The 19,091-nt window shown below is 36.9% G+C and overlaps 1 protein-coding gene across 6 annotated transcripts in view; it reads left to right on the top strand.

The window, feature by feature from the left end:
* Nucleotides 1-19,091, top strand: part of NAALADL2 (N-acetylated alpha-linked acidic dipeptidase like 2) — a 1,333,736-nt gene that overhangs the window by 1,101,851 nt on the left and 212,794 nt on the right. For all 6 annotated transcript variants that reach the window (XM_019463211.2, XM_019463212.2, XM_019463208.2 and 3 more), the window contains one exon: nucleotides 18,596-18,742. In XM_019463211.2, the coding sequence (XP_019318756.1) occupies nucleotides 18,596-18,742 (147 nt within the window). The remainder of the gene's footprint in view (nucleotides 1-18,595; nucleotides 18,743-19,091) is intronic.

Raw genomic sequence — 19,091 nt, 5'->3', positions numbered from 1 at the left:
AGATTCTCAGAAATAGTGTCACTGGATCAAAGAATACCTTTTTCAAGTATGTCATATGTCCTGCTGAATGACTTTCTAAAAGACGAGTGCCAATTTCTTTCACTGATGATATAGAAGAATATAATTTATTCAGGGCTTATCAACCTTTGAAATCATTTTAAAAATCCTGTTATTTACTAAGCAAAACCCCCAAATGGTTACATATATTACATATTTAACTTAAGAGAAAATTCTAAAAGAAATTAAGTAGCAAATACCTGTATATAAAATATCATTTAGCTTAAATGTATGCAATTTATCTGCTATCAATTGTTATTTACTTTTCTAAATCTGTTATCCTTGTCTAATTAGAACACACCATGCTCCTTTCAGATCTTGGAAAACAGCCTGAAACTTGGTGTACCTCTAAGAAAGCCTTTTGTAGATTTTCCTCAGAGCCTCAGGAGCAATACAATTTGGCATAAAGCTAGTTACTTTAGAAATAGGAGCTCTCAAATATTTTCTAATTCTAGCTCCTGTGGGCCAAGAGTCTATTTACTGATGAATCCTAAACTTTTTTGGGGGGAGGGGCAGCAAGGAAGGGATAGGCAGGAGGTTGTGTGTGTTTCTTTCTTTCTTTTTTTTTTCTTTTCTTTTTTGCTTATGTGTGTTTCTTTAAGCGATTGTTCCATGTCAGAGCAAGGAAATAATAATTACTGTTTGACCTCATGTATTTGAAACAGAAACCCAAGCTTAATTGATAAAGCAATCATGTCAATAATGTATCTATCCACCACAGTGCTCAGTTATCCAGAAAGAATCTTGTACCTACCAGGATCTATTGTTGAAAACTCCTACGTGCCTTTCAGATAGTAGTCGGTGCATAGTATTGCATTATTTGCTAACCTTTTAGCTGTCGCCAAAGATTTCTTATCAATAAACTCTATTCAATTCTACTAAATTCATGTGATCTTCCAAAAGTAGTTTTTAAACCAATATACTGTACCCTTTAAAGCACAATATTTTCTACAAATTATCTGAGCACTTCATAGGGGTAAGCACTTCCTACCCAACTGTATCGCAAAATCCTTGAAAATACAAAGAATGCATTTTGTTAATAATTTGTATTTTATAGAACATGTGACACTTAGTAGGTATTCAGCAAATAGTTGTTGATTGTGCAATGGTTATAAAATATTAGAAATGTATGCACATACACATACGTATGCACACACATACATATTAAGACACAAGAAGAAATCTGTGATTACTTGTTGGCATGCATATTGTTGACAACCCTGAGAGATTAGAACTAATCATTTCTAATATCATTTGAAGGAGGGTCACTCCCTTGCCTTACTTATTAGTATTATGCTATGATTGTCATTTCTGAGTTGCAGGATAATTAATGAAACATTTTACCTACTCTTGAATGTTTCAGATTTGAACTGAATTGATTATCCAAAAAAAAAAAATCCTCTTTATTCTCTTTTTAAATTTATTTTAAATTGTGAGCAGTCATCTTTAAAGATAGTTGTCTTGAGGTGACCAAGGCAGAGAGCAATGGACTCCAGAGTTCAGAGCACAGGCTCAAATTAGCCAGCCACCTTGGCATTTATTAATGGGATCAGTATAGTACAGCATAAGTGTATGTAGTGATAACAGCTCTCCTTGCTTCCTCCTTGATAAATATTTACCAAAAAATAAATAAATAAACCTAACCAGGGGTGAAGACTGGAAGCAACAAATGGGAAAAAAATCTTGGCAAGCCATGAAGAAGGGGAATAAAAAAATTTTAGAAAATCCTGGAGCAGGAGTCAAATTCTACTGTAGTCTCAGTTACTTATTATTTATAGGATCACTGGCAATTACTTACCTGTCTCTGTCTCAATGTCCTCATCTGTCAGATGATTGTAACATCCTAATTACTTCAAAGTGCTATGAAAATATAGAAGAATATATAGGTCAATATTCTGTATAAAGTACTGAAATAATAAGATACTAGACTTGTAGAAAACTAGCTTTCAGAACCAATAGAATAAATATAGGAAAAGGTATATTTTTTATTCCAAATGATAGAAATTGTACTGTAGGTAGAATGCTATCATTGCCTTCTTTATGAAATTATTTCATTTAGTCGGTTTAAATTTGCCATCAATTCACTGAATGGCAAACATATAACAAACAAAAAAAATTAGGTAGACAGTCTCTGGACTCTGGGGAATAAAGTTATTATTTCTGAAGGACATCTCATTTCTCTGAACTTTGAGAACTAACAAAATTTTTACTATATTAAAAAATATTTATAATAATAGTAATTCTTTTTAATTCTCTAAGCTCTTACCTCATATTTATTACCTCTGTACTTGTTCCTTGAGACCCACCCCTGACATACTGAATCAGAAGTCTGGGAATGGGGCCCAGAAATCTGTGTTTTAACAAACCCTCTGGGTTATCTCTTACATGCTAAAGTCTGAGAAGCCCTGGATTACATGTGTAAGGGGCAGCAAAAGAAGGTGAAAAGTAAATAATGACTATAAAGATTTTATGTGAGCAACTGGATGAATGCTGGAACCATGTTTGGTGAAAAGAAATACTGGAGAAAGAGAAATCAATACTTTATTCTTTGTTTTATTTTTACTTTAAAATACTTAATTGTAGTATAATATATATAATAAAACATTTACTGTCTTAACTTTAAAAGAAATTTTTTAAATGTTTATTCATTTTCTTTGAGAGAGAGAGACAGAGACAGAGCATGAGTGGGGCAAGGGCAGAGAGAGAGGGAGACACAGAATCTGAAGCAGGCTCCAGGCTCTGAGTTGTTGGCACAGAGCCCAACACGAGGCTCAAACTCATGAACCACGAGATCATGACCTGGCCGAAGTCGGACACTTAACCTACATAGCCACCCAGATGCCCATCTTAACTTTTTTAAAAAGATTTTATTTTCAAGTAATCTCTACACCCAACATGGGTCTTGAACTTGCAACCCCAAGATCAAGTGTCCCATGTTCTACCCACTGAGCCAGCCTGGCTTCCTGATCTTAACTTTTTAAAAATTATTTATTAAAAAGTATAATGGACCTATTTTTAAGCATAGAGTTCAGTAGTGTTGATATATTCACATTGTTGTGAACATAAAAGTTCTCCAGAACTTTTTCATCTTGCAGAACTGAAACTCTATACCCATTAAACATCTCCCCAGATTTCCCTTCCCTTAGTCCCTTGCAAACACCATTCTACCTTCTGTGTCTCTGAATTTGACTACTCTAGATACTCCATTGTATTAATCTGGTTGGGCTGCTATAACCAAATACCATAGACTGAGTGGCTTAAACAATAGACGTTTACTTGTCACAATTTTGGAGGCTGGGAAGACTAGGATCAAGGTGCTTACTCCTGGTGAGAGCGCTTTTTCGGTCTTCCAGACAGCGACCTTCTTGCTGTGTCCTCACATGGTGGAGACAGAAAGGACTCTGGTGTCTCTTCCTTTTCTCCTAAGGGCACCAGAGCTGATTAGTGTCTAACCCTTATGACCTCATTTAATTAACCTTTATCACTTCCTCACAGGCCGCATCTCGAAATACAGTCACTTTGGGGGTTAGGGCTTCAACACAGGGATTTGGGGGGGCAGGGGATACATTTCAGTCAATAGCACTCATATAATGAGAATAATACAGTACTTCTCATTTTGTGACTAGCTTATTTTGTTTAGTATAATGTAAAATCTAATCTCTGGAGAGTTAAATTTGAAGTAACTACTTCACATTCAGGTGAGATGTCAACGTGGCAGATGGTAAAAGGACATGCTAAATGTTGTTTATGTCCTTTTTGTGTCTATCTGCAAAATGTCAAGTCCAACACAAAGTCTCATATCAAAGTGCCTTCATTTCTAAGTGTTTTGAGTTCCAGATGAAGGAGGTAGTGAGGAGAAAGCTGACTTCTTTAGAATCCCAGCATTGCAGTTAAAGAGTCAAGAATATTGGACCTGGAAACAGAAACTATGGGCCAAATTTTGGCCTTCTCACCACCTAAATAACCAGAGATGATTTGCTTAAATTTCTCTTAGCAATGGTGGCTTTAAGACCGCTTAGGGATAATTATTTCCTCCAAAAAATATTGTTATAAAGATAAAATATTATGTATGAAACCTGGCACATAGTAGATATGGAATACATATTTATTAAATGTGAAATACGTATTATGTATTGTTTTAAATGTTAGACCATTTTTAATCTGTTTTGCTTGTTACATTTTGTTGTTAATTATACTATTTTAAGTATATTTTTCTTGTGTTTTCCCATCACAGATTAGAAAATAATGATTTTATTAAGGAAAAAATTAATTTAAGAAATATAAAATAACTTATTAAAAATTCCTAGGTACTGGATGAAAAAATATGAACTGATACCATATCACTTTTCAGGTATAGATAATCATCTTTTATGCAGCCTTACCCCAATTTTTTTTTTTAAAAGCCTCTTCTATGTGGAAAGCCAAAGGGGGAATTCATCTTACAATATTTAATATCTGTATAATATTTTTAAAATATTATCTTTTAATGAATTTAATGAATTTTAATTTATTTAATGAAATTAAATAAATGAATTTATTTAAGAATACTTAAATAAAGAAAATACAATTCTGTCACATGAACTCTTTTATAAAATCCAAAGAGATTAATTTGAGAAGAAGAAGAACAAAAAGTGTGAAAAGAATGTCCTTTAGAACCAAAGTTTATCAAAGTTCATTAGGAAAAAGTGCATTGGATAATCATGAAAAGATTTAGCTTTCTAAATATGAGCATTCCATGTCTTAGAAGGCAGGAGAAAATAATTTTAAGCATATTTGGTAGAAAGACATTGCCAAAAATATAGGTGTGTGTGTGTGTGTGTGTGTGTGTGTGTGTGTGTGTGTGGTCTGTTGGTTACTTTAGTAGTAAAGGTAATTCATTATAATAACAGTTAAGTGCTAAGTACATCTGATGGAAGACTAGGTGCTGAGTGCTTTGCATGCATTATTTAATTTACTTCTCTCAACCTCCTCATATTGTACACAGTCTCTTTTTTACATTAGAGAAATTCAAGGCTTGATGAAGTTAAGTAACTGCTTAAAGTCATACTGCTGAAAAGAGACATCAATGCTTTTCAAGGGAGAATGCAAAATTGTCTATCTCACCTGCAGTCTATTTGTGGGTCATGCTTTGATTATTCTTTAGTATAATTTATCTCAAGCACCTGCTTATCACAATGTGCTCTGTGATGTCAGTATATACTTACTGACTTCCTCCAGGTATCTCGTAGGATACATGGTTTTCTTGAAAGCAGATTTTGTCCTGGAGGGAATTAAGAGAGAGAGCTTTCAAGTACAGTTATGACTCATGGAATTACCTGAAGTCAACCTCAAGCTTCCAGAGATCTTTAGAATTCTGAATCCAGTCATTTTCAGGTCTAAACCTAGCTCAAGCCAGATGATGTTTGTGACGCTCTTTGCCTCTTCTCCCCCTTACCATCCCTTCCCATTGGAAAATGTTGATACAATTGGACTGATTTCATTTTTACAAACTCTTATTGTACCCATTTTATTGTGCCGATCAATATGGGGTCAATAGAAAGGTGGACGAAATAAATTCTTTGACCTCAAAAAACATGTAGGAGAGGCAGAAAAAAATGCAAAGGAGAATTGAGTTAAATCAAGTGGTGTAAATATAGGACTAATTGGTACACTAGGACCAAAATAATGGTCCTAGGTCTGGTACGAAGAAACCTGACCTGTGGGATTGGCATTGGGGTTGAGTCATTGGTAGTGCTTGGATATCCTATGCACAGTGCTCCTTGGGTAGAATAGTGGCTACAAAACCCCTATGAACTCACTCTAGCAAAGCTATCCCTAGGCCAGCAGTTATTTTAGCCCCAGGCTTTCAGGTTATGCGATGATGCTGTCATCTGTCAGAGTTAGGCATAGTACTGCTGATGGTGTTATTTCCTCTGCCCGATTTCTCACTCTCAGCACTTAACTTGCTTGAAATGGTAATGTGTGATGGTATGCCATCCACATCCTTTTGCCCTCCTGGCTTGCCAAGTCTGCATTTTTCAGCTTTTTCTCCCTGTGCCCTCCTAAAATTAAATGAATTACCTTTAAAAAACCTGAGAGCACCCACCTGATTTACAACTGCCCTGTACCCCTGGTCACAGAGAGGACAGCAAACTTTCTCCTGCTATCTACTGAGTGATGCTAAATATATGCAAAGTAACTCCAATTGTTTCCTTGCTTCCGGGTTTACTTTTTTTGAAATGTCTGGATTTTTTTTTGAAGGGAATTGACAAAACTGTTTCATCTACAGTAGCGTTTGTTTAAATATTTCATTAAAAATATTTGCAGCCAGACACAGTTAATGTTGAATTGAAAACCAGTTAGGTTTTTCAGTTAATTTTTTTAATGCCTGGCAGCTGGAATACATCACCGAAATGCTGACACTGTATTATTTAAAATAGCATTGCCTGTGAGGCCAGGAGAAGCTATTTAAGACAAACCTCAAGAAGGCTGGTGAAATAATAGCTGAAGTTATGTTATGTCAGCCAATTCCTCAGCATGGAACAGCATTGTGAAGCCAGAGTTGTTATCTTTCACTGAGACATAAAATCTATATCTTGATCCTTTTGGTCATTAAAGGTCCTATAGGAATTGCACCCAGGGCGAGTGTGCTTTCATCCAATACATTGGCCAAAGGTCAGTTTGGAAGGTTCCACTGTACCTTTCCAATATGCTCACGGTTTCATTTAGATATAATCAGAGTACATTTTTTGGAAGGGCCCTGGGTTTGTCATTCTGTATATAGTTTGCATTTCATGAAGAAATAGGTTTAGCTGTTGGAGTGACCAACAGTAAGCCTATCAGAGATGTGCCAAAGTGGTGAAGGGATCCATGGAATCTATGTGGTACATTTTTTTAAAGTCATCATTTTCTTAAACTGTAAGGTAATTTTAATTGAGTTGATTAGTCAGCAGCCTACCAGCTCTTTCTGTACAAACCAAGGAACCCCTTTTGTATTTCCTTAGTTAATGGGAGAGGAAGAGGATTATAAGACCAGAGGTAGGGGTAGATGGGGAGAGGGCAACAATGTTACAATCCAGTTAGAAATCCTTAGAGGATAACAAAACTTTTTATTTTATATTATTTAGTTTTTAGATGTTTATTTATTTATTTTCAGAGAGAGAGAGAGAGAGAGAGAGAACATGTGCATGCTCAGGGGAGGGGTAGAGAGAGAGGGAGAGAAAGGATCCCAAGCAGCCTCCACATGTGGGGCTTGATCTCATGAACCATGAGATCATGACCTGAGCTAAAATCAAGAGTCAGGCATTTAACTGACTGAGTCACCCAGGCACCCCAACCAAAACTTTTTAAATCTGCATATGGAATAAATAATACTTGTTTTACCCATCTCACAGGACTGAATTATGATCTAATAAGGTGTTTATTTCTAAATGGTAAGTCCTCATTTAAATGTCTCTGTGTAGAAAGTGAGGTGGCCCATATTTAGCATGTTTTGGTAGTAACTTGACACTTGCCTAGAAAATACAATACCTGTAAACCATGTAGATAAGAATGATCCTCAAGGAAATCAAGATTATAAAATGAATGAAAGTTTATTTTCAGTTTTCCCGACCATTTTAGGCTGTCTGTTCTCTTCCAGTATCCTCCTGGTTACTGGGTGCCTACTTTATTGACCCCTACCCCAGCAGGGGACTCATGTTATTGTATCCATTCCCAAATCCTCCTTAAAGAGAACTTGTTCTTCCCTAATAAGTGGCAGTTACTTTTATCTGTCCCCTCCCCGATGGTGTAGACATTTCTGATGGTTCCAAGTGGACCTTCTTATATTAAATGGTTGTTGATGATACAATTCTAAGTACCTCGATTTTCCTACTTAGACATTTTGTAAAATGTTAGCATTTCTGAAACTGGGAGATATCTGTTACATGGCTTGTCTCTCTCTTACTATCCAACAGAAGCTATTTTTAAATTGATTACCTTACAATCAGGGGATCTTGGAATTGGAAACATAGAGTATATAGTTCAGAGGATATTTCAAAAATTTAACATTTATTTTTGGCAGATGATTCAATCACAGATTTAAAATTCAAAAGTAATAAATAAGTAGACAATGAAAAGTCTTCCTCCTAAGCCTGTTCTTCCCACAAGTACCTCTCCCCAGAGGCAAACACCATCTGTATTAGATAGAGCATATGTAGTTTTTTAAACACAATGACAACATATAGATTCTTACTACACATTTTTTTTCATGTAGAAATTGTATCTTAGAGATCGTTTATCTCCAATGCATGAGTGGCTTCAATTGTTCTTTTTAAAAACTGAATATTGGGGCACCTGGGTGGCTCAGCCGGTTAAGCGGCCCACTTCGGCTCAGGTCATGATCTCGCGGTCCGTGACTTTGAGCCCCGCGTCGGGCTCTGTGCTGACCGCTCAGAGCCTGGAGCCTGTTTCAGATTCTGTGTCTCCCTCTCTCTGACCCTCCCCTGTTCATGCTCTGTCTCTCTCTGTCTCAAAAAAATAAATAAACGTTAAAAAAATTTTTTTTAAATAAATAAATAAAAACTGAATATTATTCCATTGTATGGATGTGATATAATTTATTTAACCTTCATAGAATTTGTAACAGTTGTTTTTTCGTTGGCAATATATGAGACACCAAATTTCCCATGTCCCTCACAACTCAGTCCATAATCAAACTTGACAAAACTTTTTTGTTTGTAAAGTGAAAAGAAAAGACACTTCATATGTACTTTATGCATAAAAGGCATTTCTAATTATTTTTTTCTGTGAAATGCTGGTTCATATTCATTGACTATTTTTTATTAGCTTTTCAGGCTTTTTGCTTTAGGTATTACAGAAACTAGCCATTTGTCTAGGGAATTAGTTGTAACTATTTTTTCTCTGGATTTTCAATTATCTTTGTTTATGGTAATTTTTGTCATGCAGGAAATGCATATGTTTATGTTGTTGGGGTAATTAATGATTTTTGTCTTCCTGGTATGTGACATACTCACAAATGTCTTTCCCACTCTGGGATTATTAAAAATTTTCTTCCACTGTTTCCTCCATGCTTTTATGAGTTAGATTTTACCCTTAAAAGATGGATTCATCATGGGGCACCTGGGTGGCTCAGTCAGCTAAGCATCTGACTTCAGCTCAGGTCATGATCTCATGGTCTGTGAGTTCAAGCTCCACATCGGGCTCTGTGCTGACAGCTCAGTGTCTGGAACCTGCTTCAGTGTCTATGTTTCCCTCTCTCTCTGCCCCTCCCCCACTTTCTCTCTCTCTTTCTCTCTCTCTCTCTCAAAAATAAATAAACATTAAAAAAAATTTTTTTAAAGATGGATTCATCCGGAATATATTGTGGTACAAGATACCATAGGGTGGCTATTATTTTATTATTTTAGTGGAGATCTTTATTTAAGCCTAACAGTTTGAGAGAAATGTAATTTTTAAGGTTTTAAAATAACATACCTATTTTTTATTGTTACACAAAACCTTACATGGAGAATTAAAAAAAAGAAAGAAAGAAAGAAAGAGAGAAAGAAAGAAAGAAAAAGAAATAGATCTTTTGTTATCATGTGCACATTAATCAGGAATTTTAAGTTAACCAATTAACCAGGGAAGAGGAAGGCAAAATAGAGTAGACTCAGGGTTTAAGGAGACCTAAGTTAGAAGTTAGAATAAAAACAAGGGCAAATGTCTTTATTCTTTATTTTCACTGTACCAGAGTGCTCTCTAAAGCATTCATTTCTGAATAAATATATTTTTAATATGATTTGAAGTATTTCAAATATAAAGTAACATTTCTCCATATATGGTAACAGGATTAAAGGTTATAAGGAAATTTAGCTTGATCTGCCATTTTCTTCTGCCTTTGTTTCCCACATCACTATGGAGGGGTGATGGAGACCTAGGTCCTGCGGGACTATGATCTCTGTCAGTTAGCCATTTGTGTTTTTGTTTTTGTTTTTTCCTTTCCTTTGTTCTTGGGCAAACAGGAGTGTCCAAGGAATACCACACATATCCCACCTGGCAGGGAGGGGGGCAGTGTTTGTGGCCTGTCAGCTTGCCTTATGCTCCCTCATCATATACTAGAGGATTGCATTCTGCACCATTTAAAGCTGAAAATACTTTGTTAACACTCAGTAAGTAGGTGATTAAACCTTCCCCCAAAGCTTGAGGTACTGGAGATTTTGAAAATCCCATTTTACGGGTTGAAAATTTCTTTTTAAAAATCAAGTTAAAAAGCTGGTTTTCACCTCAGACTCAATTTAATCTTTAATAAATGCATTGCGAGATATTTACTGATTAAAAAGTATGTACCATTTGAAAGTATATTTTATATATAAGAAACTCATTATCAGATGCTAGTGTGAAGGATAACCAAAATAAGTTTCCAGTTTAAAATATTAAAGAGAGTCAGTAAGCATAACTTCCTGTTGCCTCTCAAAGATTACTAAAGGAGATCTGCAATGCATTATGAGGAACTGGGTATAGATAGTAACTTGAGGCACTGGCATAAAAAAAAACAAAAACAAAATAAATGAGGAACTCCTGACATACACACAGAGTAACTAAATAAACATTGAAGAAACGCCACAGATACACAGATAGTTGGTTACAACCACATCCAGTGATTATGATGTGATTTAAAAAAAAAAAAAAAAAAATCCTTGCAATCCCAGAAAGAACAAATTTAAGATTCAGATGGTCCCGTGCATTAATGTGGTCTGTATGCTAGGTATATCAGCATGGTAGAGAGGAAAGAGTGTTGCATATGGAGTGAAAAGATCTGGAATCAAATTCTAATTCTGTTGATTTGGAGCCTCAATTTTCTAATTTGTTAAATGAAGTTGTTTTGCTAGGAGAGCTCCCCATTGTGGCCACTTTGATAGGCTGATCAATCCTATACAGACCCATTCTCAGAAACCATGTTTTAAAATGCTTAAATTAAAATACACAGGATTATAAAGGAAACTAAGTCAAACTGCAGTTATCTAAGTATTAAAACACACAAATTTGCATTTAACTAATATGTAAGCTTTTTTATTTTTTATTTATTTTTATTTTTTAACATTTATTTATTTTTGAGACAGAGAGAGAGAGCATGAACAGGGGAGGGTCAGACAAAGAGGGAGACACAGAATTTGAAACAGGCTCCAGGCTCTGAGCTGTCAGCATAGAGCCCGACGCGGGGCTCGAACCCACAGACCCCGAGATCATGACCTGAGCCGAAGTCGGATGCTTAACCGACTGAGCCACCCAGGTGCCCCTATGTAAGCTTTTTTAAATTAACACATTAAACACCAAAATTTAAGCAAATGTTTTGTAAACCCCCATCTTTTCAAATAGTAATGAGTTTTTCACAATTGAAATAGTAACTGGTTTCATTTGATTGCAAGTCAGGTACTGCTAATATATCCGGTTTAAGACCTACTTCACATTTGAATGAAATGTTAAATTTCAGTTAGAAATGAATGGAAATAAAGATGCTACTTTTTCCCCTCCCTTGGTCCACCAAATTCATAGATCACCTAAACTCTTTCTGTGGACCTCAGAAGAATAACCCTGGTGCTTTCTGTGGGCGTTCATATTACTGGTTCTCTCTAGTTTCAAAAGGCAGTAATTTCTCTGTGATTACTTAACTATTTACATGTTCACATTGCATGGAATCATGTTTATCAGTTCTAAAATAAAAATGTAACACAATTTTATGAACTACCTCCAGTTAACCAAAGGAACAAAAAACCCAGCACTGCTCACTGAGGTGGTTTAAAGTATTGGGGTTCAGAGCCAATGACCAAGAAAGAATTCTTGAGATGTTTTCAGTGCAAAAAGGTGTTTTTTTGTTTTTGTTTTTTAATAGCAAGAGGACAGGACCCTTGGGCAGAAATAACTGCACTGGGATTGGGAGTTGGGGGAGGTAAAGACAAGGGGAATTTCCAAAAAGATTTTCCTATGCTAAAGAAGACTCATAGGATCCTGGAAGCCTGGCTATTGTCAAGCTGTTATTTTTCCCCCTAGCAAAGCATTAAAAATAAGACAGGAGTTCCCTGAGGAATGTCCTACTCTGTATGTCTTAAGTATTTGTCAATGGGCTGCAGGTTATAAGGAAATACAATTTTGTCTACATTTCCTTTTGCCTTTGTTCTCCACATCATCATCACCACTATTAAAGTTTAAATTTTTACTAGTTCTGATGAAAATTTCTTAAACGGAAAGGTGATCTACATTAGTCACAGTTCTCCAGAAAAACAGAACCAATAGAGTATACAAAAAAGAATTATTACAAGGAATTGGCTCACAGGATTATGAAGACTGAGAAGTTCTAAGATCTGCAGTTGGCAAGCTAGAGACCCAGAGAGCCGACTGTGTGAGTTCCAGCCCCAAACCAGCAAGCTTGACCCTCAAGAAGATCTGATGTGTTTCAGTTGAGTCTAAAGAAAGGAAAAGACCCTTTTCCTTTTGTGCCTAAATGGGGTGTCTCTCCATTGCATGGGGACCCTCAAATGTGGAATGGCAATGGGGTGGAAGCTTTTGATGCAGGAGGTAAAAGAATTCACTGAATGAATTCAACTCACTGAAAGAATTCACCAGATGCAGAACAAAGGAGATAGAAGTTTATTGAATACTGGGAAGGGAGCCAAAAGCAGGACAGCAGAGGCTGTCTGCCCCAAGGCAGTGGGTGGGGGCTGCTTTTAAGGAGGGAAAGTGAGGAGGTATTATTACGGAAACTGGTCTGGATCACCTGGCAGAAGAAACTTGGAAGGAAGAAGCTTTATTTTACACCGGTGGACTCAGAGGAGATCATTCTCCAGAGATCTGAGCTCCAGAATGCAGGTGGGAAGGGTGATTTATAGCATCATTTTCCGCATTTGTGGCAGCTTTCATGGGTGCAGCAAACAAGGCAGGAAGAACCCGGAAGAGGAGTCTCTAAGCTAGGAACTAGAGCTTGTTTTTGTCCCATCAGCCATCTTATGGTGCAGAACTTTACTTATTTTCCCAACAGTAGTAATTTGGCACCTGAGGCAAGCAGGGTGGGAACAAGAATCTGGAAGGGAAGTCTTCAGGCCAGGACTGAAATTTCCTTATTGATCCTGTTGGCCATCATATAACAGATTTTTCCCTAACAGTATGGCTAGGTATGGAATATTCCCTCTTTTGGTGCCTGTAACTGTGCCTAGTTATAAATAGTCCATTGATTAGTTAGGGACTATGGATATTTTGAAATGGGTCATCTATATTCAACCAGGTGGTCCTGTGGACCCATTCCACATTCCATTGCTCAAGCCTGTTTGCCTGAAAGTGGCCTCTGTCGCAGCTCAGGTCAAGTTCCTCACTACTGGGGTAGGTCTGCTTTTTGTTCTATTCAAGCCTTAAACTGAGTGAATTAAGGCCCACCCACCTTAGGGAGAGCAATCTGCTTTAGACAGTCTACAGATTTCAAATGTAAATCTCATCTACTGAAAACACCCTCACAGATACACCCAGAATAAAGTTTGACCAAATATCTGAGTATCTAGTGGCTCAATCAGATTGACACATAAAATTAACCATCTCAGTGCCTATATTGAAAAATCACTTTTTAAAATACCATAGCATCGGGGCGCCTGGGTGGCTTGGTCGGTTAAGCGTCCGACTTCGGCTCAGGTCATGATCTCACGGTCCGTGAGTTCGAGCCCGGTGTCGGGTTCTGTGCTGACAGCTCAGAGCCTGGAGCCTGTTTCGGATTCTGTGTCTCCCTCTTTCTCTGCCCCTCCCCTGTTCATGCTCTGTCTCTCTCTGTCTCAAAAATAAATAAACGTTAAAAAAAAATAAAATAAAATACCATAGCATCATTATCACAACTAGAACATTATGAAACTGTGAAATTCAGGAAAACCAGGGAGATAAATTGTTTCTACACAACTGAAGTTACAAAATGATACTGAAATGAAAAGAAAGTGATTTAATTTTATTATAATATATAGAATGTGGTACTTTTATTTTGAATGTTGCACTTTTCTTGCTATCTGAATAAGTAATCACCTTTGATTTCCTACAAATGCAGAGTGAATACTATGTGTGCAGGGGAAAGCAGAGTAGGGGAGAAATACAATGTTCAAATTATTAAACAGATTTTTAAATACTTTAGAATCTTGTCAATGTGCCTTGGTATCACTATACAATTAAGGTAAATGTCGGCTTAATTTCTTTATATTTCACTTACATGATCATTTACTATAAGGTTTTGCCTTTCAGCCTAAAAGTACGCTTGCAAAGAGCACACGGCTTTTAGGATTGAGATGGTGATTTCATTTCAGGTCTTCAATAGACTTGTGGTAGGAAATTAAACAAGTGACACAACCACAGTCATTGCCTGAACTTGCTTATTTTATGAACTGTAATAAAAATGCTTGTTATCAAACATTAAGTATGGAGCGTTTTGAACTCCTTGGATGAAATACTTAATTTGAATTTACTCAGCCTTGTAAATAAATTTAAAAGATTAATTGACCTGCACAAATTTGTTACCAACCTTCTCTCTCCTATGGTGATGAACTTCTAGTAAAATGAAGGAAATTAACATTTCTTTCAATATCACCCTTAGATATTAGTGTTCACAGGAGTTGAGCAGATCAGTACCTCTTTCTTACCCAGTATAGACCCACCACAATCCACTAAAGTGTTGTGTGAGAAAACAGCTTACATTAGGGTAGAATACAGTTTTAGGATCACGGAAGGTCTATGAATTTGGCCTAGATTTAAAGTAATGAATAACACAAAGATTTCGAGAACAGGGTTTCTGTGCCAGGAATGTTCTCCTTAAGGAAAATCCCTAGATGAAATGACTTGGGGGGGCAAAAATCCAGTCTGAAAATTGGGTTCTTTTTGTCCTATTTTACTCTGAAGTAGCTACGAACAAAAGCACTAAAGAACAAAATAAACAGAGGTTTGAGGGTACAGCGCTTCCTTCCCTCATCACTGGTTAAATCACAGGAGAATAGGCAATACAGGAGGAGGCAGTGAGCGAGAGAGACAGAGAAACAAAGAGAGGAGAAATAGTATGAGCTGGTGAGATAAGTCCTCTCCAGAACTTTGCAGGGAAACTGTGGGCTTAGTAGGTCAGGAACAGATCCCAGGAAGACTCCTCAGAGAACTGTGTTGTTGCTGATTCTCTAGTTTTGGATTGGCTTTCTTGAATCTTTTACCCTTCGTTTGTGCTTAACCCCGACAGGAGACTCAAATAGCCAAGAACTTCCAGCTGTAGGTTCCAGGCATTTGGGCCTAACAATGCTACTGTTCTGTACTCTAAGTTGACATTTAGCACCATCAATGTGGTTTAGTAGATCTCAACCTTCAAAACATAATTTAAAAACAGTTATAAATAGGGGCACCTGGGTGGTTCAGTGAGTTGGGCACCCAACCCTGGCTCAAGTCACAATCTCATGGTTTGTGAGTTTGAGCCCCACATTGGGCTCACTGCTGTCAGCGCAGACCCCACTTCAGATCTTCTGTCCCCTTCTTTCTGCCTCACCCCCACTCTTGCTCTCTCAAGAATAAACAAAACATTTAAAAAAATTCTAAATAATGTTCATTCTGTCGCCCTCTTAATTGATTTAAGAAAGGAATTTTTATAAATGACAGAGGTGGTAATACAAACCTTTAGGGAAAAGATAGATTTATTAATAAATGGATGAAGTAAAGCAAGCCAGAGTAGGGAAAAGAATGTGGAAGTATTTTAAGGGATGTAATCCTGAAGGCTGGATGTTGCCTTTTTGAGTTGGCTGAAAAATAGAGAACATATGAATGATGATGTAGCTAGAAGGAATCACAGAAATGGAATGCTATGAAAATATGAGCTAAGCAGTGGGATTAGCCATGGCAAGAACAGAGAGACTTGAGTATCTGTAATGGCTTCAAAAAGAATGTCCTGGGCTGGTGAAAGGCCGATGTAAAACAAGAACTGTACTTTGTGAAACTTGTAGGGCAAACGAATGAAAGTAATATCAAATATTACATTTACATTTCACATTTATTTTTTTTTAATTTCATTTTTTCAGGGACACATATTATGGAATTTAGGATTGTTGGGTTTTGATCCATGACAATCTTCTATTGAGAAAAAAAAATATTTCTAGGGAAAATTTCCTCACAGATTTCTAAGGAAATATCAGCGTGGCTGATATTTGGAGTGCATATTAAGAATTCAGCATGCAAAGATAAATTAAAGCCAAACCTATGTTTCCACTGATGTTGAGTAGGATGTAAGTTCCAAAAAGACACGTAAATAAGGGGAAGCATGTAAGTAAAGGGAAAGGAGACTCCTTGTAAAAATTATTTTTAATTTTGTTGGCTAAGCAGCTGGGAAAAGACTAGATTCTATCAAGTCCTTATTAAAAACATAAGAGTGTTGGGGTGCCTGGGTGGCTTGGTCGGTTAAGCGTCCGACTTTGGAACTTTGGCTCAGGTCATGATCTCACGGCCCGTGAGTTCGACCCCCGCGTCGGGCTGGCTGGTGAGTTCGAGCCCCACGTCGGGCTCTGTGCTGACCGCTCAGAACCTGCAGCCTGTTTCAGATTCTGTGTCTCCCTCTGTCTCTGCCCCTCCCCTGTTCATGCTCTGTCTCTCTCTGTCTCAAAAATAAATAAACGTTGAAAAAAAAATTAAAAAAAAAAAAACATAAGAGTGTAACAGTCTAGGTTTCACAAATATAAATGCATGTGGCCACCATTCTGTGAATTTGAATGAGTGAAGCAGGCTGAGCGTGAGACACCAGTGATGGGAAACTGGTAACTGTCTTGTCTGCCCAAGACATTCAAAATTCGATTAGGAACAAAAACATTGACTAAACAAATACCTTCAAAGGTGCCAGTTCTCAAAAGCTGAATCTGTCAAAAATACTTGGAATTTGTACATGACATAAAGTAGTTCCTTTGCTTTTTATAATCCAGTACTTAAGGGTCGCTCTTTTTTGGGAATATGAAAACTCTACCTAAACTGTCCCAAGTTGATCTAAAACTTTCAGGAATCTTTGCCCCGAGAGTGTATCAGGAAATGAAAGAGAATGAGCTCTCTTTTCAGAAAATCAGGCTTTCAAAAGACACAATTTGGTGGGGTTCACTATAAAAATTTTTAGTTTTTTTTTCATTACTCAAGGTATTTATAAATAACATTAAAATGGAAGCTTGTCTTGTTTATAAATGCTCACTCACACAGGCTTTCCATTTTAAGTGATTTTAACTTTGTTGCAAAGATCTTTCTATTAGGTTCTCAAAGAAAATTGGATAGGTTTTGAAACATTATTATATGTTTGGAAAATCTAGCCCTGTAGTTGAAAAAAGTTGTAACAATTCATGTTCTAAATATTAAACTACACATTTCTAAATTTTTGATCAGTTATATACATAAAGTATTTTTGAAATTATATCATATCAAAGAAACATGGCGGGGGGGGGGAGTATGGTTGAAGAGTCAATGTCTTTTTTTTTTTTTTAATGTTTATTTGATTTTGAGAGAAAAAGAGAGCACAAACCAGAGGGGCAGAGAGAGAGGGGGACAGAATATCCAAAGCAGGCTCCCCACTGACAACAGAGAACCCAATGCAGGGCTTGAACCCATGAACAGTGAGATCACGACCTAAGCTGAAGTCAGATGCTCAACCGGCTGAGCCACCCAGGCACCCCAAAGAGCCAATGTCTTGATTCAATGACAAACATGTATTGAATACATTATACTGGACATTAGATGTGGTGTCCTCATTGCTGTTGTTTCACTTCTCTCATAATTACTGCTGAGGAGATTGGCATTTTTCCATAAAATTTTCATACTTGAGACTTAAGGGAATATGCTTTTAAGAATAAATGGAGGGGCACCTGGGTGACTCAGCTGGTTGAGCATCCAACTCTTGGTTTTGGCTCAGGTCATGAACTCACAATTCACGGGTCCAAGCGCCTCACTGGGCTCTGTGCTGGTGGCAGGGAGCCTGTTTGGGATTCTGTCTTTCTTCCTCTCTCTTTGCCCCTTCCCTGCTCATGCTCTCTCTCTCTCTCTCTCTCAAAATAAATAAATAAAATAATTTTAAAAAAAGAATAAATGGAGAAAATTTCTTCTGTGGTTTTCAAAAATCATTCTAAGAAGAATGGAATTATAACCTACAAAGCCTTCCTTTAAATTTATTGGAAAACTTGAAAAAAAAAAGTCTAAACTTTTTAGGGGCTCAACATCATTTTAAAATATTTCAAATTAAAGAGTCATTACAGTTCTTAATAATCTATGATAAAAATATTTTTGAAGCACCAACAGCAAGCAGAGTTTGATTTGAGCCAGCACTAGTCACAGTTTGGTGAGCATCAGAACCATAGGGAAGTGTTACCAGGCAGGCTCCTGGGCTGCATCCTCAAAGGTTCCCATTCCCATTCTGGAGGACAAGGGGGGAGCCTAAGCATTTGTATTTCCAGCAGGTTCCTGGATGACATTGATGCAGCCAATGTATTGACCACATTTTGAGTAGCACTGATTTTGGGGTATCCCAAGAAGCACAATGTATGCTAACAATTTAAATTATGTTTTTCAGAAAAATAATTTCAACTGTTCCAGAAGAGCTAAGTGTCAAGAAACCAATGTCAGTTCTGTACAGATAGAAGGTGATGCTGATTATTTCATCAACCATCTTGGAATTCCCACCGTGCAGTTTGCCTATGAGGATATCACAGCATTAGAGGTGATTGTTCCTAAAATAATACACACACACACACACACACACACACACACACACACACACACACACATATATATATAGCAGATATGCAGAATTTGATTTTATCCTGGCTGTTTGCTTTCTTACCAAATAGGTCACTATAGGGAGCTGCTTCATTTAAAGAGTTATTCTTGTTGTTCAGTGGCTTTGTAACAGTATTTGAAAACATCAGCTCTTTTCAGTAGTGTTGAATTCAATTTAAAAAGATTTATACTGTCACTCACATTTTCACAGTGTGCTTCGCAACAAGAAATTTGCAGTAGTTGGATTAACATCAAAACATAATTGTAATCTTCAGTATTCACAGAAACAG

Source organism: Panthera pardus, unplaced genomic scaffold, assembly GCF_024362965.1.
Source record: "Panthera pardus isolate Hobbes unplaced genomic scaffold, ASM2436296v1 HiC_scaffold_16, whole genome shotgun sequence".
In the NCBI taxonomy this organism is placed as follows: Eukaryota; Metazoa; Chordata; class Mammalia; order Carnivora; family Felidae; genus Panthera; species Panthera pardus.
This window is presented reverse-complemented; position numbering and strand designations above follow the sequence as displayed.